Source organism: Cucurbita pepo, unplaced genomic scaffold, assembly GCF_002806865.2.
Source record: "Cucurbita pepo subsp. pepo cultivar mu-cu-16 unplaced genomic scaffold, ASM280686v2 Cp4.1_scaffold000498, whole genome shotgun sequence".
Classification (NCBI taxonomy): domain Eukaryota; kingdom Viridiplantae; phylum Streptophyta; class Magnoliopsida; order Cucurbitales; family Cucurbitaceae; genus Cucurbita; species Cucurbita pepo.
In genome coordinates this window covers 1-23,332 of record NW_019646727.1, presented here as the reverse complement: position 1 = coordinate 23,332, position 23,332 = coordinate 1, and the positions used below count along the sequence as shown (strand labels likewise).

The window sequence follows — 23,332 nt, the reverse complement described above, 5'->3', positions numbered from 1 at the left end:
AAAGGAACCACTAGTCTCACATGTTCTTGCTCGACAAACGAAATTTTTTCAAATAGGGACTAAATTGAAACATTTTAAACAACAAGCGTAGATTGAAAATAGAAAATACACCAATATTAGGGACTAAATGTGGCTCAGGAATTTGGAGTACAAGCAATGCCCACATTTATGTTGCTGAGGAGAGGGAAAGTGGTGGATACAGTGGTTGGAGCCCGCAAGGAAGAGCTGGAGAAGAAGATTCAAAAGCACAGATGAGCATCTGGTTGAACTTAAATCCAAAAACCCCCCAACAATAAGTCCTCTCACTCTGACTCTTCTTCCTCTCCTTTATGTAAACATTTGAAAGTTATCTATTTTCTAACTTGGTCAGCTATTTGAATGTTAAACTCCATCCTTGGTTCTAGTTTGATCTCAATCTACCCATCTTCTCTGTTCTGTAAGGCATACCCATTGTTTGCCTTTAGTTGGTGAAGTGCTTAAAAGCCCAACAGTTTTAGGATGTTTTCTTGCAAACAGCTTAAGTTTTGAAGCTGACTTGAAAATNGAATGTTAAACTCCATCCTTGGTTCTAGTTTGATCTCAATCTATCCATCTTCTCTGTTCTGTAAGGCATACCCATTGTTTGCCTTTAGTTGGTGAAGTGCATAAACGCCCAACAGTTTTAGGATGTTTTCTTGCAAACAGCTCAAGTTTTGAAGCTGACTTGAAAATTTATCTGTGTGAAACAAATCTTGATAGTATAATGCTTAGTTAAGACAATTTCTATGATCTTGGAGAACCGTGTGCTGCTCCTCTTCTTCATCTTCTTCCTTTTTTTCAGTGTCTTTGCTATTATAATAGCATTTGTTGTGGCCTTCCTCTATGGGAATGCAAATATTTGCTTGTGAATGCATTTTGTTTTACCTTTCTTTGAGAAGNGTGGCCTTCCTCTATGGGAATGCAAATATTTGCTTGTGAATGCGTTTTGTTTTACCTTTGAGAATCACATTCATTTTTAGAGATGATTTACAATGATGTCAAAGTAAGTCAGGATTGATCTCATCTTGAGAATTGCAAATCTTACAGAGCAGTGAAAAAGGAAAAGGAACAAGACAACGTGGGAATACAATGATGTTTTTCATCTCGCATTCGATTTGTTNGAGCAGTGAAAAAGGAAAAGGAACAAGACAACGTGGGAATACATGTTTTTCATCTCGCATTTGATTTGTGTTTGTTTTGGTGTTTGCCTTTTCATTTTGTATTTTGTGTTCAATCTTTATGTTCTTGATACATATTAGTTTCTGAGTATCGTAGGACTTATTGAAATTGAAAGTAACATAAATTCCAGAATTGGTTTAGCCTGCCTACAGATTTTGAGATTTTGGGCTTGTATTCATNATACATATTAGTTTCTGAGTATCGTAGGACTTATTGAAATTGAAAGTAACATAAATTCCAGAATTGGTTTAGCCTGCCGACAGATTTTGAGATTTTGGGCTTGTATTCAAATCTTGGTTACATTTTAGATTAATTTAAATTATTTGTTTTTCTTGTTTTATTATGGCTTAGTTAAAAAATAAAATATTTTTCTTATAATTCAAATGTCCCACACTTTTTAAGAGTTTTTTTTGGCGTAGGATCACGCGAGCTGCCCTAGTAGTAGAAAACCGATGAAAAGAGGTACTTTATTTGGTTTATGGACAAAAAATATTTACATTTTGTTAACTCTATAATTCATCGAATAGAATTTTTTTTTATCCGAATTGAACGAAGTTTTGCGACCTATTCCCATTTGATCATAGTAATACATAGAATACATAATAAAAGAATAAAAGAATAATTTAGAAGTGNAAACCGATGAAAAGAGGTACTTTATTTGGTTTATGGACAAAAATATATACATTTTGTTAACTCTATAATTCATCGAATAGAAATTTTTTTTATCCGAATTGAACGAAGTAATACAAAAATTCAATTANCCTATTCCCATTTGATCATAGTAATACATAGAATACATAATAAAAGAATAAAAGAATAATTTAGAAGTGATACAAAGAAAGAGTCATTTTGTATGTTACAATTAATACACAAAAATTCAAACCAAAGATTCAATTGGGAGTTATCAAAGAATATAAGTAGATTTGGAGCTAAGTCTTGGAGAATGAGATGACTGTAAGTCAAATTTGGAGGTCCTAAACTTTTCTAGAAAGAAAACTTTGTGGTTTGATTGATTTCTCTAGCGGGGATAGCTCAGTTAGTTGAGTAGAAGACTGAAAATCCTCGTATCACCGGTTTAAATCTGGTTCAAATCTGGTTCTTGGCTCTACGGACTCCCGAGCGTCTCGATATCTAGTAACATCAAAGCAGCAGCAATTATACGAGGAGATCAAGAAAATGTTGAAGACAAAAGACAAGTATACTGACCATTAGAAGAAGGGACCAGCACAACGTGCAGGCCGGCATTGTTTGGAGGAAGATGGAGGCGGAGAGGATAGAGTTTTCCATTAAGAGGATTCTGAGTACAGACAATGATGTCGGGGAGGCCCGACTCCTCTATCAACTTCTCCTTCAACTCCTCCGGCTGACTCCCTTTGAATGTAAAACTCACCTCTTCTACTCCCTTCTTCACCTCCCCTTTCCTGTTTGCCACATAGTAATGGATCACCCTCCCCTCCGCCGCTGTCATTGGTGACCCATCTTCTGATTCGCCTGACTGCAAGTCATTAATATGTATATATAAGACTTTCAACTTCAAACCCAATAGAAATATAGCTGTGGATTGCAGACCAAACCACCTGTTCTCTACAATGATGATCCCGTGACGGCGAGGAGTCCACGACCTTGCAATGCCGGCGGCGGAAATGGTGATGATGGTGTTGGTGGGGTTTGTGCTTGGAGGGTGGAGGCGGTGGTGGAAGAGTAGGTGCAGACGAGTGGTAATGAACAGAGCTGGGAGATCGAACCTGGAGGATATCGATGTCCCAAAGGATCCAATCCTTGGTGGCGGTTCTAAAAGGAATATCATGAGTAACGGAGTTGCGCCAGGGAGGCAAGCCGCTATTGGCCCTAAGAAACTGGCCGTACCGAGTTTTGAGCCTGACTAGAAAGCCCTCACGGAGGGCCTCCCACTCGGTGGAGGGATCGGGCTTTTGGGGTAGGGTTTGCAGGACCTTCTTGCCGGTCATGCCCAGAAGAAAGGGGAGATTGGAGGCGGTTAGGTATTTACCAAAGCAGCTCTTGAAGCGGAGGCCGGGGGGATTGTCGACGAATTCGACCGTCCATTTGGCGTTTTTGACCGAGCCGTTGCGGTCTTGGTACACGCTTTCTTCGTCGTCCTCTGCAAGGAGGTACTTGTCATGGTGGCTTTTTAGACGAACCACTTTGGCCTTCTGGAATAGCTCCATCGCAATCCTGGACGACGGAATCAACAACAACAACAACAACAACAAAATATGACCCAAAATTCAAGACAACCCTTTTTAGGTGAAAAACAATTGGTGTAAACCCGAAAATGGAGGACCCTACGGCTTTGCCTCGCCGGAATCTGCTAATTCCAGCACCCCATTATTTGTGGTTCAAATCTCCCACTGTTTTTTATTTTTAATAAATTTGTAATTTCATCTTTTTCTTTTACATAATTAATAAAAAATTTGTAATTTGGGTAAATGTATTATATAATTTAAGAACATTATTGAAATTAGTTCATATGAAGAAAAAGGCAATAAATGAAATAGAAAAAAATACAAAGAAGGCACGAAGAAGCGAAAACGCGAAGGGGTCTCCGTCACCGGCGCCGGGAACGGAGCTGCGAAGAAATCTCTGCTCTCTCCTCTTCACTCCTCAAAATTATGAACTAATTCCCTTTGTTGAAATGGTTATTATCTCTTTAATCTCACCTTCTTCAATGCAATTACAATCGACTTCATCCTTCTCTTCCCCCGTCTTCTTGTGCCTAATCGAAACCAGAAATAACCTCAAAGTTTGCCTGAGTGAGTTTAAATCAAAGCCCAGAATTCGGATTTCAGTTCCCAGAGCTTCATCTTCTTCAACATCCAAAGATGTATGGAGAAGAAAAACCCCATCTGAGAAATCAACCACAACCCCATTTCCCCAAAAGTACGAGCGAAGTGCGAGGAGGCAAAGAGAGTCCTCACATTTAGACCACAGCGTTGATATGGACGAGCTTTTAGCGTCAATTGGACAAACGAAGAACGAGCAAGAGCTTTACTCGATTCTGTCGCCGTACAAAGGGCGGCAGCTTTCAATGCGGTTTATGGTGTCGATTCTGTCGCGAGAATCGGACTGGCAAAGGTCGCTTGCGATTCTCGATTGGATCAACGAAGAGGCTCTTTACACTCCTTCGGTCTTCGCTTACAATGTTGTTCTACGAAATGTGCTACGTGCTAAACAGTGGGAACTTGCACATGGGCTGTTCGACGAAATGCGCCAGAGAGCTCTTGCGGCTGATAGGTATACTTATTCGACCCTTATCACTTATTTTGGCAAAGAGGGTATGTTTGATGCTGCCCTCTCTTGGCTACAAAAAATGGAGCAAGATCGTGTGTCTGGTGACCTTGTTTTGTACAGTAATTTGATTGAGCTTTCTCGTAAACTCTGTGATTATTCAAAGGCTATTTCTATTTTTTCGAGATTGAAAAGATCTGGGATTACCCCAGATATTGTAGCCTATAACTCCATGATTAATGTGTTTGGAAAAGCTAAGCTTTTTAGAGAGGCTCGTTTTTTGTTGAAAGAGATGAGAGCTGTGGATGTTGTGCCCGATACTGTTAGCTATTCCACTTTGCTGAGTATGTTTGTTGAGAATGAGAAGTTCTTGGAGGCACTCTCTGTGTTTTCTGAGATGACAGAGGTCAACTGCCCGCTTAATCTTACAACTTGTAACATTATGATTGATGTTTATGGTCAATTGGATATGGTGAAGGAAGCTGATCGGCTGTTTTGGAGCATGAGAAAGATGGGAATTGAACCGAATGTTGTGAGTTACAACACCATTCTGAGGGTTTATGGTGAGGCCGAGCTTTTCGGGGAAGCAATACACCTTTTCCGGTTGATGCAGAGGAAGGAGATCGAGCAGAACGTCGTGACATATAACACCATGATCAAGATATATGGGAAGTCCTTGGAGCATGAAAAAGCAACAAATCTCATACAAGAGATGCAAAATAGAGGTATTGAACCAAATGCTATCACATACTCAACAATAATTTCAATATGGGGTAAAGCAGGAAAGTTGGATAGAGCTGCAATGCTATTCCAGAAGCTGAGAAGCTCTGGTGCTGAGATTGATCAGGTCCTTTACCAGACTATGATTGTGGCCTATGAGCGTGCAGGCTTGGTTGCTCATGCCAAGCGTTTGATTCAAGAGTTAAAGCAACCAGACAACATTCCGAGGAAGACAGCGATTACCATTCTTGCTAGAGCTGGTCGAGTCGAAGAAGCCACTTGGGTGTTTCGTCAAGCATTTGATGCGGGTGAGTTAAAGGATATATCTGTTTTCGGGTGCATGATCGACCTGTTTTCGAGGAACAAGAAGCACAAAAATGTGGTGGAGGTGTTTGAGAAGATGAGAAGCGTGGGACATTTCCCAAGCTCTAATGTCATTGCCCTTGTCCTAAACGCTTATGGGAAGCTGAGGGACTTTGACAAGGCCGATGCTGTATATACGGAGATGCAAGAAGAGGGCTGTGTTTTTCCAGACGAAGTGCACTTCCAGATGCTCAGTCTCTATGGTGCAAGAAAGGATTACAAGAGATTGGAGGAGTTGTTCGAAAGGCTCGACTCCGATCCCAATATCAATAAGAAGGAACTGCACCTCGTCGTTGCGAGTATCTACGAAAGAGCTAATAGACTTAACGATGCGTCTCGGATTATGAACAGGATGAATGAAATGTCCATTTCAAGATCCTGACTTTGAATTCTACCTTCCTGTGTACAGTAAAGTTTAACTAGCTAAATGATTCCTTATTGAACATCATTTGTAAAATATGCATATTGCCACACAAACTTGGTCAATGAGGCAAAGTTCTTGCTTAACCAATCATGATATTTGGATACGACTAGGCTTCGTTCCCCTCTTCAAACAACGTGAGATCTCACAATCCACCTCTTGAAAGTCCAATGTTCTCGCTAACACACTGCTCGGTGTCTGGCTCTGATACCATCAATAACAGCCCAAGCCACCGCTAGCAGATATTATCTGTTTTAGCCTATTACGTATCACTGTTTCACAATTTTAAAACACGTCTACTATGGAGAGTCTAGCCCTACTCCGACCAGTATTGTCGTCTCACAATTTTAAAATGCGTCTACTATGAAGAGAGTCTAGCCCTACTCCGACGAGTATTGTCGACTCACAATTGTAAAATGTGTCTACCATACATAAAAAGAGTCTAGCCCTACTCCAGTCTCTCCGAGAAAATAAATGTATTTAAGTTCCATAAATGGAGTCTAAATGGAGTCTAGCCCTACTCCAGTCTCCTAGAAAAAATAAATGTATTTAAGTTCCATTTGAATTCAAAATTATCGGTTTCCTCATTTAATTTTACCATTAATATTTTTTTTTGTCAATTACTTCCTTACATATCATTTATTAACAAATGGTTTCATTTGTCAATTACTTCCTTACATATCATTTATTAACAAAAGGTTTCATTTGGTGTAAATTTAATTTAAAACCATACAATTAAAGATTGTTATTTTTTTTTTCAAGCAAAAAAAAATTGAAAAATATGGAAAATTTTAATTAAGAACCGACCTTTCACTTTCATTAATTTTTTCTTCAGTTTAGTTTCCAATAATAATGCCATTAAAACTTCCACCTTTTAAAGTAATTTGATGACTTTAAATAAAACCAAACTCCCTCTCACAATATTTTTCCATTTTTAATTTAATGACCTAAAATTTCTAAGATATTAATTTTTGTATAATGTAAAACAAATAATAAAATATCACCATAACTCGTTTAATTGTGTATATAACATAAACAAATTCAAATTTAAGATATAAAATAAATTAGTAAATTAAAAAAACGCATTTAGTTTATTTAAGGAAATAAAATCTTTGACTATTTTATTGAAGACGGAAAGTCTTTAAAAAAAACATTTTTTCTTCCTTTTGCAAATTCCTTCCTTGCATAGAAAACTTTCTTTATAATAATATATAATTTAATTGTAATATTTTTTAATTTTATTTATAATAATGGCTATGAAAAAATCAGTATAAAAAAAAAAAAAGCATTTAAAATAGATTTAAAACGTAAAATTAATTTGATAGGGTATTTATATAATAATGCTATTTCCGTAGTTAAAATAGGCTAAATCTCGTGTCTTCATTTCCATCAATGGTAGGTTAGTGAGATAGCAATGGCAGGTTGAAGATGGGAAGAGAGAGGGATATATAAATCTTCAGTTTCACTGTATTTTCTCATTGTAAAAAATGGGTTCTAGTTCGTTTCTCAACTGAACACTCAAATTCTTTCCTTTTCGTGTTAGTTCTAATTCAGTTGCAGTGGAGATCGAAGAACACCCAACTTCACATTCAACTCCTTTTTCCATTTAGACACTCAAAACCCTCATGTTTGAAGCGTTTTATTTGTGGGCAATCCGATTCTTGAGGTGAAATGAAGAAATTGAGGAGTTATTATATGCATTTCAGACACCCACCGAACATGGAGCGGCGATGGATCTTCCTCTTGGCAATAGGCTCCATGGTATCTCTGTTCCTTCTGTTTCTTTCATTGATGACCTCGCCGGGAGGAACCTCTCTGTTTCCGTTTTACAAATCGCTGGCTGTTTCTAGTTCGTTCTTTGTTGAATCGAAGCTTCATCCGGTTCCAGTTTCATCGCTCCCTCCGCCGCCGCGATTCGCGTACCTAATTTCGGGTTCAATCGGAGAGGGCAACATGTTGAAACGGACGCTTGAAGCTTTGTATCATCCGATTAATCGGTATGTTTTGCATTTGGACCTCGAATCGCCGCCGGAGGAGCGGCTGGATCTGCAAAATTATGTCCAGAATCATTCCATTTTTAACAAATTTGGGAATGTTAAGGTCATCACTAAGGCTAATCTTGTTACCTATCGAGGTCCGACTATGGTGGCCACTACATTGCACGCCGCCGCGATTTTGCTCCGAGAAGGTGGCGATTGGGATTGGTTTATTAACCTCAGTGCTTCAGATTATCCTCTTGTTACACAAGATGGTGGGTTGTTGTTTTTTTCTTGTCTTGTTTTTGTTTGGTGGAGGTGCTGGATATGAATTGACAAATCTTATTGATGGATTTTGGACTTTTTTTGCTAGATCTACTGCATACTTTTTCTTACTTGTCTCGTGATCTCAATTTCATAGATCATACAAGCAACATTGGATGGAAAGAGTAAGTGATAGGCTTCTTCTTTTGATTCTTTTGGCTTGTTTTTTGTGAAGAGTTCTTATTGATATCGAGTGTTGATGTTTGTAGGAGTCAGAGGGCTAAACCAGTGATTATTGATCCAGGGTTGTATATGTCGAAGAAGGCTGATGTGTTTTGGATTACACAGCGGAGAAGTGTGCCAACAGCCTTTAAACTCTTTACTGGTAGGCTTCGAAACAATTTTCGGTTTCTTAGAACGAAAATTTGGCGAATACATGTTTGAATGACCATGGTTTATGAGTTTTTTCTTTCTTTTTTCCTTTTAATCTGTTCTTATAGATAACAATTGAAGTTTTTTCCTTTGATGGGTGTATCATAGTTGCTGTTGTAATCCTGTTATAGGAGCTGTCATTCAACAATTGTTTTATGCTCCTCGTAGGTTCGATATCGATTTGTTCTGTGCTAATGACCTTCTGAGTTTTCCGGTAACTTAGCTTAGATCATCCACTTGATATTATTACATGGGCTTTGGATAAGCATAACTGATGATCTTGTTATCGATTATTTGACAACTCATTAGTACGACCGTCTTTTCGTAATGAACAGAGGAGAAGAACAGCAAGAACTTTTTAATGGCCTAAATGTCATGTTTCCTTTTGCTTTCGAAGTGTCGGGGAACTATGTAACGGTGTCGTGTGGGTTGTGTTTTGATCGTAGCTATTAAATGAGTTTCAAAACAAGGGAACTCTAGAAATTACATGGGAATGGTGGTATGAGTTAGTGGATGATTTGATCATTAAGTTACTGATCTAAATAGAATTTGAAGGCCATACAAAAGTATAGGTCCGCCTTCTCATTGTACGGCATTTGAATGTCATGGTGGAAACATTTTCTTATGTTTTAAGGTTTATTAGAAGTGTTGGTGGAAAACCTCAAGTACTTGCTTAGAATCTGACTTGGTGATGGGAACAGTTCATGTCGGAAATCTTGAGGATATTCGTTTCTTACTTGTATGAAGCGGTAGCTTTAGAAAGATAAACGCTATATTGGCCTTAGGTGGATCCTTTGGGATAGAACAGGGGCATAATGCAATGTAACAGGCCAAGCCTACCGTTGACAGATATTGTTTGCTTTGGCCCGTTACGTATCGCCGTCAGGCTCACAGTTTTTAAAACACCTCTATTAGAGAGAGGTTTCCACACCCTCTCTAACCGACGTGGGGTCTCACAAACATAGTAAACAAAATGAAGGATGCGAGTATTTACGCTTTTTTCTGTTTTTAGTTAAGATTAGAGTATGTTGTTGTTTCAAGGTGCAAATATAGTGATTCTGTTCTGCATTTAACTCATTGAATATCAACTGAATGTTATTTGTTCGGCTACTGTATTTAACTCAGTTTTGGATGTTATTTGTTGGCATACTGTATCATTTCATCTTTGCTTGAACGGATGATTTTTTATGGGAGTTCTTTTACTGAACTCTTACCTTATCACAGGTTCGGCTTGGATGGCGCTTTCTCGGCCCTTTATCGACTACTGCATATGGGGTTGGGAAAACCTACCTCGGATCGTCCTAATGTATTATGCAAACTTCATATCTTCTCCAGAAGGGTACTTCCACACCGTCGTCTGCAACGCTCAACAGTTCCAAAACACTACAGTGAACAGCGACCTCCATTTCATATCATGGGACAATCCTCCCAAACAACATCCTCACCATCTCAATATCAATGACATGCAAAGAATGGTAGATAGCAATGCTCCATTTGCTAGAAAGATCGAAGGAGAAGATCCCGTTCTCGATGAAATCGACAAGAAACTTCTACACAAACGCCCCAACATGGTAGTTTCCGGTGGTTGGTGCATTGGAAGCCACAAAAATGGGACCGATCCATGCTCAATCACCGGCAATACTAATGTATTGAAACCAGGTCCTGGAGCAAAACGACTTGAAACTCTGATCAGCTCTCTATTATCCGAAGAGAACTTTCGACCTCGACAATGCAAATAAAGGAGATACATCATCATCATCATCATCATCATCATCATCACCATCATCGACAACATACTAAAAATCCCAAATGGTAAAACTCAGATCATGGAGAATCGGGAGAATCATCATATATTTTGGTGTTTGGGAAGGAAATGGCTGAAAGTGTACACAACAACAATTCTCTTAGCTTTTTGTTTTCTTACAAAGCTTCTTGACAGGTTCTTTTTTCCTCAATCCCTCTGCTGCTGCCGCCGCCGCCGCCGCTGCTGTGGCAACACTTCTGTTTTTGTTCCACTGATACCTTTCCTTTGTAATACCCAAATGGATGGAAGAATTTGGGTGTGACTGACTCTTAGTTCATGAAATTTCTGCATACTGTTAGTATCAAAATTCTGTCAGAATCTTTGAAACCTCTAAATTTAGTGTTCTTGTGCTCTTAGAAGTTTGATATCATAGGGGTTCTCTAGTCCTTAATTAATGTTTTAGATGCCATATCTTATCTACTAATTTGATTTAATTAATGTTTTATCCTATAATAAATCAAAGCCGAGGGCCTTTTCGTCACTTTGTTATTTATCCTCAATTATTCTCTTTTGTTTCTCTGGATGAATGTGGATTGGCAGTTTCCTCTGTTTCTGCCATTTTTGCGGCTTCAGCTTCTTCCTCTGCTTTCTTCTTCTTCTTCTCAGCTTCCTGTTTCGAATCCTCAAGAGCTTCAACTAATCTCTTGAAACAATCATCCGTTGCTTCACCCTCATACTTCGGCATCAAATTCTCAGCCACATCCGCCGGACTCATCTCGGCTTCCCCTAACAATTGCCCAATTTTGTGGTACGAATCATGCCATTCAACGTCATGAATGACCCGACGTGAGTCCATAGCTCCATCACCCACATAGCCGCCATTTGGGATGTTTTTTTTGTTTGGAGAGGGAAACAGGGGAATGAAGAAGAGGGTAAATTGGGAAATTATAAATAATATTTAATTTAATCTATTTAATTAATTAAAATATTCTTAAACATACTTTCTTAAATTAATTAAAATACTCTTACATTTTTTAATATACTTTCTGTATTAATTAAAATATTCTTAAATTTTTAAATATACTTTCCTAAATTAATTAAAATACTCTTAAATTTTTTAATTTTGGGCTGATTTCAAAAGTTTCATAGTCTTAATTTTTTTTTAAATCTAAAAAAAACATTTGTTGGCAAGTTTTTGAACTTTAAAAATGTTTTTAAAATACCGTTTTAATTATAAAAAGTGTTTCTTTTAACTTTTTAAAAACTTCAAAATTTCTAACTTTTTTTTAAAAAATAAAAACACTCGTCAATCAATTTCATATGCTTTACCGAGTGAGTGTTTGAATCAATAGGTGAAGTAGTTCGGAACCGGTCATCATAGTCTATAATAATCAAACCTCTGGCCCCTGCAGGTCCCTTTTAGAGGCAAGCAGCGAGCCGAGAAGAGGAAATCAGGTGTGAGGTCTGAGGTGAAATTAGGGAGAGATGAATGAGCTTGACCTTTCAGCGAGTCCGAATGGCTATCAGTTGTGTTTGAAAGGTTATGAATGAACAGTAAACGAAGAAAGACGAAACTCAAAATTGTGAAGGGGAAAGCAGGTGAAGTAGCTCAGCTGAGGAAAATGTTTTTTTCTTGAGTCTTGAACTTCAAAATTGAATATTAAAAAGTTAGGAAATAATGTGTGAGATGCAGATAAAAAGTTTTCGTTCATATGCTGAGTATTAATGGTTAGAAATCACTACTCTCCACAATAGTATGATATTGTCCACTTTGAGCATAAGGCCTCACACCAATGGAGAGAGCATTCTAAACTCTATAAACTCATGATCGTTCCCTAAATTAACACCGATGTGGGACTTTTACTATGCCTTCGAGGATGGTCGACTCCCTTTCTTTTGAAGTCCTTTGTTCGATATTTGAGGATTTACCAATCTATTGACACGACTAAGTTTAAGACATGACTCTGATACCCTAGACGAACACAACTCTCCACAATGGTATGATATTGTCCATTTTAAGTATAAGATCTCGTAGCTTTGCTTTGGGCTTCCCAAGAGGCTTCACACCAATCGAGGGAGTATTATTTGATTATAAACTCATGATCGTTCCTTAAACTAGCCGACGTGAGACTTTCATCATCCAAATTTAGTGATAAGAATATTTATGAACTTTTAAAATTTTTATAGGATATTATTAAAACTTTTTAAAGTTTAATAATATTGTTGAAACCTCTTTAGTTTAGGATTATTATTGAAATTTAAAAAAAAAAATTAAAAATATTTTTTTAGAAAAATTATAAATATATTTTATTATTTTAACCCGATTAAAATAACAATTTAATTTAATACTATTTAATAAAATAAAATAAATTAAAAAAAATGAAGGTACGCACCCACTTGTTTTAGGGTTCCTTTGTTCACACGTACGAAAAGAAACCATGTCCAAACAAGCGCGTGGGAAGGGAAATTTCTTTGACTTGTCGTAAGCCATCTTTGACTCGTTAATATATATATATATAATTACGACTCTTAGAAGACTTGACCCATTGACTTGACCCATCTCAATTTTCAGAAAAAGTAACATAATTTCTTTTTATTTCTTAACTAATTTCCCTATTTTCTTCCTTTTTTTTTTCTCTAATATATCATATATATATATATTAGTATTTTAATTTTCTGTTATATTTTTATTTTTGAAATTATTAATTTATTTATTAAAATAATTAGACTTAGACTAGTAGATCACATCAAATTTGACGGATTACGACCACGTGACGTGGCGACAAAATTTCCTACTTTTTATTTCTTTGTTAAAAAAAAAAAAAAAAAAAAAAAAAAAACTGAAAATTTAATATTAAAAATGACCGTTGGATGTTGACCGATGAAGCCACGGCGAAGCTGTTGTTCTTGTCGTGTTCTTAAGAGAAGACTTGCAAGTCAGCAGCTTAGCTCCGTCGTCCGTTCATTTAAAAACCCATGTTGGATTAGCCTTTTGCAGAAGCCATGGCGATGAAGATGGGGGAGCTCTGGACTCAAGTCGGCTCTTTAATGGCCACCCTCATGTTTGTTTGGGCAATTATTCAGCAATATTTCCCTTACCAATTCCGTGGCCATGTCCAGAGATATGCCCACAAACTCACCGGTTTTCTTTACCCTTACATCACTATCACCTTCCCTGAGTACACCGGCGAGCGTCTCCGCCGTAGTGAAGCCTTTTCCGCCATCCAGAACTACCTCGCTTCCCGAAGCTCCATCCGGGCCAACCGTATGAGAGCAGAGGCGGTCAAAGATAGCAAATCTCTGATACTCAGTATGGATGATAATGAAGAAGTTATTGACGAATTTGAAGGCGTCCAAATCTGGTGGACTTCCAGCAAAACTACGTCCAAGAATCCCTCTGTTTCTTATTACCCTTCAAACGATGAGAGACGATTCTACAAGCTCACTTTCCACCGCCGCCACAGAGACGCCATTCTTGGGTCTTTTATTAACCACATCATGGAACAGGGCAAGGCGGTGGAGCAGATGAATCGGCAGCGGAAGCTTTATATGAACAACGCCAAGAACGATTGGGGGCATAAAAGCAATTGGAGGCATGTTCCTTTTGAGCATCCTGCTAATTTTAAGACTCTGGCTATGGATCCCAAGAAGAAGCAAGAGATTATCAACGATTTAATCAAGTTTAAGAATGGAAAAGAGTATTATGAGAAGGTGGGTAAGGCTTGGAAACGTGGGTATCTTCTGTATGGTCCGCCGGGGACTGGGAAGTCCACCATGATCGCCGCCATGGCCAATTTCATGGAGTATGATGTGTATGATCTGGAGCTGACATCTGTTAAGGATAATAGTGAGCTGAAAAAGCTATTGATTGAGATATCGAATAAAGCAATGATTGTGATTGAGGACATTGATTGCTCTCTTGATCTTACCGGCCAACGGAAGAAGAAGAAGAAAACAGAGGATGAGGAAGAAACAGAGGAGAAGAAAGACCCTGTTAAGAAGGCGGAAAAAGAAGAGGAAAAACAAAGCAAGGTGACACTTTCTGGGTTGTTGAATTTCATCGACGGGATTTGGTCGGCGTGCGGCGGGGAACGGCTGATAATCTTCACGACCAATCACAAGGAGAAGCTTGATGAAGCTTTGATTAGAAGGGGAAGAATGGACAAACACATAGAGATGCCATTCTGTGGGTTCGAAGCTTTCAAATCTCTTTCGAGGAATTACTTGGATGTTGAGTGGCATGATTCGTACCACAAAATTGGGGAATTGTTAGAGGAAGCCGAGATGAGTCCGGCGGATGTGGCTGAGAATTTGATGCCGAAGTATGAGGGTGAAACAACGGATGATTGTTTCAAGAGATTAGTTGAAGCTCTTGAGGATGCGAAAGAGGAAGCTGAGAAGAAGAAGAAGAAAGCAGAGGAAGAAGCTGAAGCCGCAAAAATGGCGGAAAAAGAGAAGGAGAAGGAGAAGGAGAAGAAGATCAAAGATAATGAAATGAAAAGCAATGGAATTGGAGGTACAGAAGCAAAAGAAAATGGTGAGACAAAGAAAGATGAGAAGAATTGAGAGTTGAATTCTGTTTTCCTCTGTATTTCGTGCAATTAGTTGTTATGAAACTTGCTAGATTTCAGTTTTCTATGTAATGGGCCACAAATCTTCTATTTTCCATCCATCCATCCATCGTCTAAACCGCCCGGATCACCAGTTAAGGCCCCTAAATGATCGCTCAGTAATAAATGNGGGTGCAGAGACAGTCAGGAGGTTTGCCTAGAAACAGAACCCACTAGACGGGCTTGTTAACGTGATGTACGCATTTGTATTTTAACATATGAAATACAACATGCACGATGTCATGCATTAAAAATCATGGANGCATTAAAAATTATGGTTTAATGAGATGATGCATATAAAACTTCTATACTTATCATGACTTTAATACGCAACATAAGGAGGCGACATGAGTGTCTAAAGACAAGCTTGAGGAGGGTTGGGTAGGGCTCAAACCATAACCTCAAAAGTTGGGGTTTATATATGAGTTTCGACATACAGCTCAGGAATTAAGTTTGTTTATATGAAAGATGAACTCTCACAAATTTTGGTGTGATACTCAACGGACTATGCACGAGGTCATATATTCACTCACCAAAATGACATCTACTTGAGAAGGATTGAAAATGCCTTAAAATGTACTACAAGGGGAGGCATGGTGTCAACTCTCCACCACCTCTGCGCCGTGTGGTCTAAGTAAGCTACCCTATCCGTATGTATGTTTGTCACAGCGGGTGAGCGCCGCGAGTGAGTAAAAATCCAAAATAGCAATCAAACTTTAGAGTAAATTGCAATTTTCAATTTGTGATCAAATTTTGAAATTTTAAAGTTAATGACTTAATAATGACATTTAAGTTCTTAACTTTATTCGTTTTAAAAAAACTAACAACACACGTAGTGTTGAGTATATACATTAGCATGCTTACATGAGCATAATTTCCAGTCATATATAGTAAACTCCCTACCCAAGGTTATATATGCTAAGTCGTTGTTATCTTTCTCTTGCTTTATATAACGTCTCTTTCCAAAATCTCTCTTTCCAAGCCGTTGTTATCTAGCTTGGCCATAGACAACAAATTGACTTAAGCTCACTTGTCGCGAAAGTGAGTGCCGCACAAGTCCGCTGCCTTCGAAAGTGCGATTGTGTCAAGTGGTACTTAATGTTCAATGACCGTTCAAAATTAATATAACCAACCAAGACCAATATTATTAGTTTTCTTAATGTTCAATGACCGTTCAAAATAATTAAAATAAATATTTTGAAAAGATGTTAAAATATATTTAAATGTAAAATTGAGAGTAACACCAAACTAAATTATTAAAAAATCATATATTTTAATCCCTTAAATATAAAATTTGTGGAGTTTTGTTTCTNGTTTTGTTTCTTGATTTTTTAAATTCAACATTTATATACATAATATTGAAATTAAAAGCTATTAATACATTTTGAAGTATAAAAAACATTTATTAATAATACATTTTTCAAAATTTAGAATATAAATTTGGTATTTATATATAAAATTTCCTCACTCCAATTTGACTTCTCGTTTCACTTCGGGGCCAAGTTTCCCACTACCATTTTCTTTAATGGAGCGGTCAGCCGCCATGAAAATAAAATAAAAGAAAAAATGAGGAACTAATATTAAANAATTTGACTTCTCGTTTCACTTCGGGGCCAAGTTTCCCACTACCCTTTTCTTTAATGGAGCGGTCAGCAGCCATGAAAATAAAATAAAAGAAAAAAATGAGGAACTAATATTAAGGCATGACAACGGCGTGTTGACAAATGAAGCTACGACGAAAGATGTTGGGCCATCGTCTTCTTTAAAAAAGACCTCCAAGTCTGCAGCTAAGCTTCGTCGTCCATTCATTAATGAAAACCCACCTCTGTTCTTCCTCCACTTCTCTACTGAAAACTTCCCAATTACTCTTTTGCTGAAGCCATGGCGATGACCATGGGGGAGCTGTGGACTCAAGTCGGGTCTTTAATGGCCACCGTCCTGTTTGTTTTAACTATCATTCAGAAATATTTCCCCGTCCCACTCCGTGGCCATATCGACAGATATGCCCACAAACTTACTGGTTTTCTCTACCCTTACATCACTATCACCTTCCCTGAGTACACCGGCGAGCGTCTCCGCCGAAGTGAAGCCTTTACCGCCATTCAAAACTACCTTGCTTCCCGAAGCACCATCCGGGCCACGCGTATGAGAGCGGAGGCGGTCAAAAACAGCAAATCTCTGATACTCAGTATGGATGATAACGAAGAAGTTATCGACGAATATGAAGGCGTTAAAATCTGGTGGACTTCCACTAAAGTTATGCTCACCAATAAAAGCTTTTCTCGTTACCCTTCAAACGATGAGAAACGATCCTACCAGCTCACTTTCCACCGCCAGCACAGGGAGATCATTCTTGAAACTTTTATACACCACATCATGGAAGAAGGCAAGTCGGTGGAGAAGAAGAATCGGCAACGGAAGCTTTATATGAACAGTTCCAAGAACGAATGGTGGCATAAAAGCAACTGGAGGCACGTTCCTTTTGAGCATCCTGCAAAGTTTCGAACTCTGGCAATGGATCCTGAGACGAAGCAAGGGATTATAAACGATCTAATCAAGTTTAAGAACGGAAAAGAGTATTACGAGAAGGTGGGTAAGGCTTGGAAACGTGGCTATCTTCTCTACGGTCCGCCGGGTACTGGAAAGTCCACCATGATCGCTGCCATTGCCAATTTCATGGAGTATGATGTCTATGATCTCGAGCTCACGTCCGTTAAGGATAATAGTGAGTTGAAAAAGCTATTGATTGAGATATCGAACAAATCAATAATTGTGATTGAGGACATTGATTGCTCTCTTGATCTTACTGGGCAACGGAAGAAGAAGAAAACAGAGGATGAGGAAGATAAAGAGATGAAAGACCCTGTTAAGCAGGCGGTAAAAGAGGAGGAGAAACAGAGCAAGGTGACACTCTCTGGATTGTTGAACTTCATAGATGGAATTTGGTCGGCATGCGGTGGGGAGAGGTTGATCATCTTCACGACCAATCACAAGGAAAAGCTTGATGAAGCTCTGATTAGAAGAGGAAGAATGGACAAACACATAGAGATGTCATACTGTAGTTTCGCGGCTTTCAAAGTTCTATCAATGAACTACTTGGACGTTGAATGGCATGAATCGTACCACAGAATTGACCAATTGTTAAAGGAAACCGAGATGACTCCGGCAGATGTTGCTGAGAATTTGATGCCCAAATATGAGGGTGAAGAAACGGATGAGTGCTTCAAGAGAATGGTTAATGCTCTTGAGCGTGCGAAAGAGGAAGCTAAGAAGAAGGCTGAGGAGGAAGCGGAAGCAGCAAAAAAGGCAGAAAAAGAGAAGAGAGAGAAGGAAGCGGAAGCAGCAAAAATGGCAGAAAAAGAGAAGGAAGAGAAGGAAGCGGCGGCGAAAAAGGACGAAGAATCATCAATCTACACCGCCGAAAATAATGGAATTAAATGCAACGGAGTTGCAACCAAAGAAGCAAAAGAAAATGGTCACATGGAGAACAATCAGAACAGTTGAAACATGGCAATACAGGGCAATGCATATTTTAATTAATTAGGCTAAAGTTAAAGGTGTGTGAATATGGATTCCTAGGATAAGTGGTTTGGCCCGTTGTCTGGGGCATATGCTTGTTGTATAAATTTATGTAACATAATATCTATGTTAATGGACAAATCCCACCTGTTAATATTTTATGATAGCTCCTGCTGCCATTGATTCTTTGTTATAGAGAACTGATTCAATGGAAGCTTACAGAATCTTCTTTAATGGCTGACCAAAAAAAAAAAAGAAGATATAATTAAATCAAAAGGGAAATGAAATAAGGAAACGAGACGAGACGAGTGAAATGTGAGTAAAAAGGGTGTGGTTTCAAAGACATGATCATCGAGCTTTTTTTCTCAAACACTTCGACAGGTACCAAAAACCCTCAGCTGCAATGCTGAAACTATGAACCGTGCTTGAAAACTTTTGCTGATAAAACGGATATGATTAACTTCGACAGCATTTATCTTTTGGCTTTTGTGGTGAGTGAATACAGCATTTTCATAACAAGATCAAACAGAAACTCACTTGAAAATAGATGATTCAAGAGGAAAATGGATGGATATAGAGTAAACCATGTGAGTCTGGTTGGGATTTCTATTTCTAGTGAAGCTCGCTGTTGAAGTCACAAGTTTAAGTCGAGTCTGTTTAGATTGAGACTCCAAATTAAAGGATTAATCAGAAAAGTAGGTTTAGAGTAATCCAAATGAAAGGATTAATCAGAAACTTAGGCTCAGAATATGAATATTCATTCTCATCGACTTTTCTTTCCGAGAAAAGAAAAATCTCTGAAGTCTGACATGTGAATTTTATTCATAATTCATCACCGCAGAAGAACCGAAAAAAACACCTAAGCAATTACCACAAAGCAAGAACCAATGACGACACGCATTTACACTAATCACAAAGAAAAAAACTCTGTAGCGGAAGCTCTCATTGCGTTTCAGTAGATCTCTACAGAAGTTTCAACTTCAGAATAGCGTATATTGCCCGATAAGGCATGTAATCACAGAGCAACCGCTACAGAAAAACGCACATCTTGTAGAAAAAACATCAGAGAAAAAACAAAACAGGTGGAAGCAAATTAGGAGTTGAAAACAGTCGCGATTAAATAAAAAACGCGAACAAACACAAAATTCTCATCAAATCTCGAGAATCAAGGATTCAAATACTCGAACAAACAAGTAAACATGTAAAGAAAGATAGCCAAATCAACAGAAATACCAAGAATCATAGATTTAGAATGGATTTTCCGTTCATTTTTCAGCAGATTTTATCTCATCACTTTATTCAAGTAACAAAGAATGACGAACAAACGCAGAGAGAGGCCATCAAAGAGATATGCAGACAGTAGAGACAGAAGTGGAAGAGAGACCGCGCAATGCGAACTTGGAGGCGCATTTTTATAGGTCTAATTTGACCGCTGGATGAGAAACCCTAGACAGGATCAGAACAAGGTTCTGCCCTTTTGAGCCTTCGGCCCAATCAAACGAAGGGTCCAAAAACTAATAGATTAATCATTAGTTAAAAAAAAAAAATATATATATATATATATATATATATATATTTGATTTTATTATTCCCTTAAAAATAATAAACGACATCGTTTTAGCCACCATTTCAACAAATGAAGATATCCTAGGAATTCACGAAACCTTGGCAAATTGGCGACCTAAACAAAGTTATAGGTTATTATAACTTATTATTATTTTCTAGTCATAACATTTTAAACAATTATAATATGTCGCTTATTGTTTTTTCAATTTGAATATAATTTAAATTAGTTAAAATATTTTTGTTTCGAGTTGGTTTGATTTTATTAGTTCATGTTATTGAAAAAACAAAATAAAATTTAAAAATTAAGAAATAATTTTTATTAATTTTTTTTAAAAATTCCACAAATGAAAATTAGACCAAAAGAATTAGAAAAAATAAATAAATAAAAATTTTAAAAAATAGAAAGGAAAAAAAATTATAAAATATAGAAAAATCTTGGCACTCACCAGCAGCCAAAGCACAAATATTTAATTTTTATTTTAAAAAAATAGATTTTCCAAGGCGTACAAGTTAACATAGAAAGATCGGTGACTCCAAGGACGACTTGTCGGCTTCTGAGATCTCGGCGCCACCTTTGCTCTTTGGTCTCTTAAGCCAAACGACTTGTCGTTTTCATAACTTCCGCCCTCTTTTTATTATAAATGTAATGTATTCATAGTTCAACTTCTAAAAACAAAGCTACTTGCTTCAAACTCCTCCAATAATGGTGGAAGCAAAAGATCAGCATGGTGCGATGAACAACAATACCTTTCCAACCATTGATCGTTGTTCATCCTTCGGTCGGGAGAAGCACACGGTCGTCGCCGACATGGATGGGACATTGCTTTGTGGGCGTAGCTCTTTCCCTTACTTCGCCCTTATCGCCTTTGAGGCGGGTGGAGTCTTGAGGCTTTTGTTTTTACTATTAGCCTCTCCGATCGCTGGAATTTTGTACTACTTCATTTGCGAGTCAGCTGGTATTCGTGTCCTTATTTTCGCAACATTCGTTGGAATGAAGGTAAAACTAAACCATTTTATAATTCAAAGACGAAGTTATTAGTAATTAAATATTTAATAAATTTTAAACTTAAAAGTTAAAAAATTAGAATAAAAATTGATAAAATAGAAAATTTAATTTAAAAAGTAATTTTTTCTTCAAATTAATTAATTTTTTTAATAAAACTAAATTTGAAAACTATTTAGAAATAGATGCGTTAAAAGTTTAATTATTATTAAAATTCAAAACTTAAATTGATTATCTCAACAAAGGTTTCCGACATCGAGTCGGTGGCGCGTGCGGTTCTACCAAAGTTCTATGCACATGACTTGCACGTGGAGACTTGGAGGGTATTTTCGTCATGTGGAAAACGGTGCGTTTTAACAGCAAACCCAAGAATCATGGTAGAACCATTTCTGAAGGAGTTCTTAGGCGCTGACGTAGTCATCGGAACTGAAATTCACACAATCGGCCGGCGAGCCACCGGCCTGATTCAAAGTCCTGGAATCATTGTGGGAAAAAACAAGGCTACGGCGGTGGGGGAAATCCCAACGCCGGATATTGGGATCGGTGACCGGAAAACTGATTACCCCTTTATGAAGCTCTGCAAAGAGGGGTATGTGGTTCCGGCGAAGCAGGAGGTTAAGCCGGTCACCGTCGATAAATTGCCTAAACCAATCGTGTTCCACGATGGGCGACTGGTTCAAAAGCCGACGCCGTTAATGGCGATGGTTTTAGTTCTATGGATTCCAGTCGGGTTTGTTCTTGCTTGCTTGCGGATTGCTGCCGGTTCTCTCCTCCCGATGCCGATTGTGTACTATGCCTTTTGGGCTCTTGGCGTTCGGGTCAAAATCAACGGTACACCACCACCTCCGGCGAAGAAATCCACCGGCCAAACCGGCGTCCTCTTCATTTGTTCTCATCGAACCCTTCTCGATCCAATCTTCCTCTCAACCGCTCTCGGCCGTCCAATCCCCGCCGTGACATACTCAATCTCCCGCCTCTCGGAGATCATTTCTCCCATCAAAACCGTCCGCCTGAGTCGCGACCGAGCGGCCGACGCCGCAATGATCAAGAACTTACTCCAAGAAGGCGACTTAGCAATTTGCCCAGAAGGGACGACATGTCGGGAGCCATTCCTGCTCCGATTCTCAGCATTGTTCGCAGAGCTAACAGACGAGATCGTTCCAGTGGCGATGTCGAACCGAATGAGCATGTTCCACGGGACGACAGCGAGAGGGTGGAAAGGGATGGACCCGTTTTACTTCTTCATGAACCCAAGTCCGGTCTACGAAGTGACGTTTCTGAACAAATTGCCATACGAACTGAGCTGCGGCGGAGGCGGGAAATCGAGCCACGAGGTGGCGAATTACATTCAGAGGATGATTGCTGCAACGCTGTCGTATAAGTGCACTAACTTCACCAGAAAAGACAAGTACAGAGCTCTCGCCGGAAACGATGGCGTCGTTGTCGAGAAATCGAAGGTTGAGTCTACAAAGATAATGGGCTGCTAGGGATTCCAGACAAAAAAAACTTCAATTATGTGTGTAGCACAATAAAATTTTAGAATTGTGTGATTTTTTTTTTTACAAAATTAGAAAGTTTTAAATTTTACAACTTGATGAGGTAATTACTCTTGGACAACAAGAACACACGACGTACGACACTGGACTCGACCAGCTATCACCGGAGCTGCCTAGTGATAGAGGGCGAGAAGTGGTCTACAACAAAATGGGTTCACATGCTTAGTTCTTCTTTTCAACTGATGTGGTATCTCATAAAAACGCACACGAGTGATCGAGCAGTTCAATAGACAGCGTCTTGACCATATATTGGCTTGGCCAACTCCAACATCTCGTTTTTGCTCAATTTTCTTCGTTTCTCTTTAATTCTTATAACTCTTTTCACCTCGACTAGACTAGCTTGGCCTAAAGCCTCATTACCATTTCATCCCTAACCTAATGTCTATGACAATTCCATTCTATCTTATCTTGGTTCTTATTTTTCATCCACACGTGTGTCACAAGTGTTCGACAGCTATGTTTACCCTGGCTGGTGTTAAAGCTCCTCTTCCCATGAAGTTCTTGAGTTCCTCAGCCAATGCTAAGGTCGATGTTTTCTAGTAAGGCTAATAGTTAACTAATCGTTTTAGTGTCGAGACCGTCGTTTTAACCAAAATTTAGAATAGGAATTAACTCCATAGATGAAAGAATCACTCACTTTGAGCCTCGAATAGAATGCACTCGGGGCCAACCTGATGAGAGAGAGAGAGGAAAAGAATCATGCAGTAATGGTTCA

General features: G+C 38.4%; 6 protein-coding genes and 2 non-coding genes across 9 annotated transcripts; 5 read left to right on the top strand and 3 right to left on the bottom strand.

Annotated features, from left to right (window-relative positions):
* Positions 1-2,026: 2,026 nt before the first annotated feature.
* On the bottom strand, positions 2,027-3,630 carry LOC111785462. 2 transcript variants are annotated; one of them, XM_023665856.1, is made up of 3 exons: positions 2,775-3,630; positions 2,404-2,692; positions 2,027-2,328 (listed from the first exon to the last, which is right to left on the bottom strand). In XM_023665856.1, the coding sequence occupies exons 1-3, from the start codon at positions 3,381-3,383 to the stop codon at positions 2,303-2,305; spliced, it is 924 nt and encodes a 307-aa protein (XP_023521624.1). In that variant the 5' UTR covers positions 3,384-3,630; the 3' UTR covers positions 2,027-2,302. The 2 variants fall into 2 exon arrangements, with proteins under 2 accessions (XP_023521624.1, XP_023521623.1); XM_023665855.1 differs by having other exon boundaries at positions 2,027-2,692; positions 2,775-3,629.
* A 68-nt stretch (positions 3,631-3,698) lies between these two features.
* Positions 3,699-6,051, top strand: LOC111785461 (pentatricopeptide repeat-containing protein At5g39980, chloroplastic-like). Its single transcript, XM_023665853.1, has one exon. The coding sequence runs from the start codon at positions 3,851-3,853 to the stop codon at positions 5,906-5,908; it is 2,058 nt and encodes a 685-aa protein (XP_023521621.1). The 5' UTR covers positions 3,699-3,850; the 3' UTR covers positions 5,909-6,051.
* Positions 6,052-7,327: 1,276 nt separating this feature from the next.
* LOC111785459 (beta-glucuronosyltransferase GlcAT14B-like) lies at positions 7,328-10,793 on the top strand. The gene is made up of 4 exons (XM_023665851.1): positions 7,328-8,198; positions 8,297-8,372; positions 8,457-8,572; positions 9,844-10,793. The coding sequence occupies exons 1-4, from the start codon at positions 7,619-7,621 to the stop codon at positions 10,356-10,358; spliced, it is 1,287 nt and encodes a 428-aa protein (XP_023521619.1). The 5' UTR covers positions 7,328-7,618; the 3' UTR covers positions 10,359-10,793.
* A 2,536-nt stretch (positions 10,794-13,329) lies between these two features.
* LOC111785460 (AAA-ATPase ASD, mitochondrial-like) lies at positions 13,330-15,035 on the top strand. The gene has a single exon (XM_023665852.1). It carries the CDS (start codon positions 13,367-13,369, stop codon positions 14,927-14,929), a length of 1,563 nt encoding a protein of 520 aa, XP_023521620.1. The 5' UTR covers positions 13,330-13,366; the 3' UTR covers positions 14,930-15,035.
* A 1,556-nt stretch (positions 15,036-16,591) lies between these two features.
* On the top strand, positions 16,592-18,685 carry LOC111785464 (AAA-ATPase At3g28580-like). The gene has a single exon (XM_023665858.1). The coding sequence runs from the start codon at positions 16,855-16,857 to the stop codon at positions 18,475-18,477; it is 1,623 nt and encodes a 540-aa protein (XP_023521626.1). The 5' UTR covers positions 16,592-16,854; the 3' UTR covers positions 18,478-18,685.
* A 542-nt stretch (positions 18,686-19,227) lies between these two features.
* On the bottom strand, positions 19,228-19,336 carry LOC111785467. Its single transcript, XR_002813673.1, has one exon. It is a non-coding gene; the product is annotated as a small nucleolar RNA R64/Z200 family (small nucleolar RNA).
* Positions 19,337-19,429: 93 nt separating this feature from the next.
* On the bottom strand, positions 19,430-19,517 carry LOC111785466. Its single transcript, XR_002813672.1, has one exon. It is a non-coding gene; the product is annotated as a small nucleolar RNA U54 (small nucleolar RNA).
* Positions 19,518-20,746: 1,229 nt separating this feature from the next.
* LOC111785463 (glycerol-3-phosphate 2-O-acyltransferase 6-like) lies at positions 20,747-22,574 on the top strand. The gene is made up of 2 exons (XM_023665857.1): positions 20,747-21,055; positions 21,307-22,574. The coding sequence occupies exons 1-2, from the start codon at positions 20,762-20,764 to the stop codon at positions 22,546-22,548; spliced, it is 1,536 nt and encodes a 511-aa protein (XP_023521625.1). The 5' UTR covers positions 20,747-20,761; the 3' UTR covers positions 22,549-22,574.
* Positions 22,575-23,332: the final 758 nt, after the last annotated feature.

What these genes read in the sequence shown, in the direction of transcription:
- LOC111785462 (XM_023665855.1), bottom strand. Translation starts at nt 3,383, where the DNA reads ATGGAGCTATTCCAGAAGGCCAAAGTGGTTCGTCTAAAAAGCCACCAT. An exon ending in ATCATCATTGTAGAGAACAG is followed by an intron (nt 2,693 to 2,774) that starts GTGGTTTGGTCT and finishes AATGACTTGCAG; the next exon opens with TCAGGCGAATCAGAAGATGG.
- LOC111785461 (XM_023665853.1), top strand. Translation starts at nt 3,851, where the DNA reads ATGGTTATTATCTCTTTAATCTCACCTTCTTCAATGCAATTACAATCG.
- LOC111785459 (XM_023665851.1), top strand. Translation starts at nt 7,619, where the DNA reads ATGAAGAAATTGAGGAGTTATTATATGCATTTCAGACACCCACCGAAC. An exon ending in TCCTCTTGTTACACAAGATG is followed by an intron (nt 8,199 to 8,296) that starts GTGGGTTGTTGT and finishes TTTTTTTGCTAG; the next exon opens with ATCTACTGCATACTTTTTCT. An exon ending in AGCCTTTAAACTCTTTACTG is followed by an intron (nt 8,573 to 9,843) that starts GTAGGCTTCGAA and finishes ACCTTATCACAG; the next exon opens with GTTCGGCTTGGATGGCGCTT.
- LOC111785460 (XM_023665852.1), top strand. Translation starts at nt 13,367, where the DNA reads ATGGCGATGAAGATGGGGGAGCTCTGGACTCAAGTCGGCTCTTTAATG.
- LOC111785464 (XM_023665858.1), top strand. Translation starts at nt 16,855, where the DNA reads ATGGCGATGACCATGGGGGAGCTGTGGACTCAAGTCGGGTCTTTAATG.
- LOC111785463 (XM_023665857.1), top strand. Translation starts at nt 20,762, where the DNA reads ATGGTGGAAGCAAAAGATCAGCATGGTGCGATGAACAACAATACCTTT. An exon ending in CAACATTCGTTGGAATGAAG is followed by an intron (nt 21,056 to 21,306) that starts GTAAAACTAAAC and finishes ATCTCAACAAAG; the next exon opens with GTTTCCGACATCGAGTCGGT.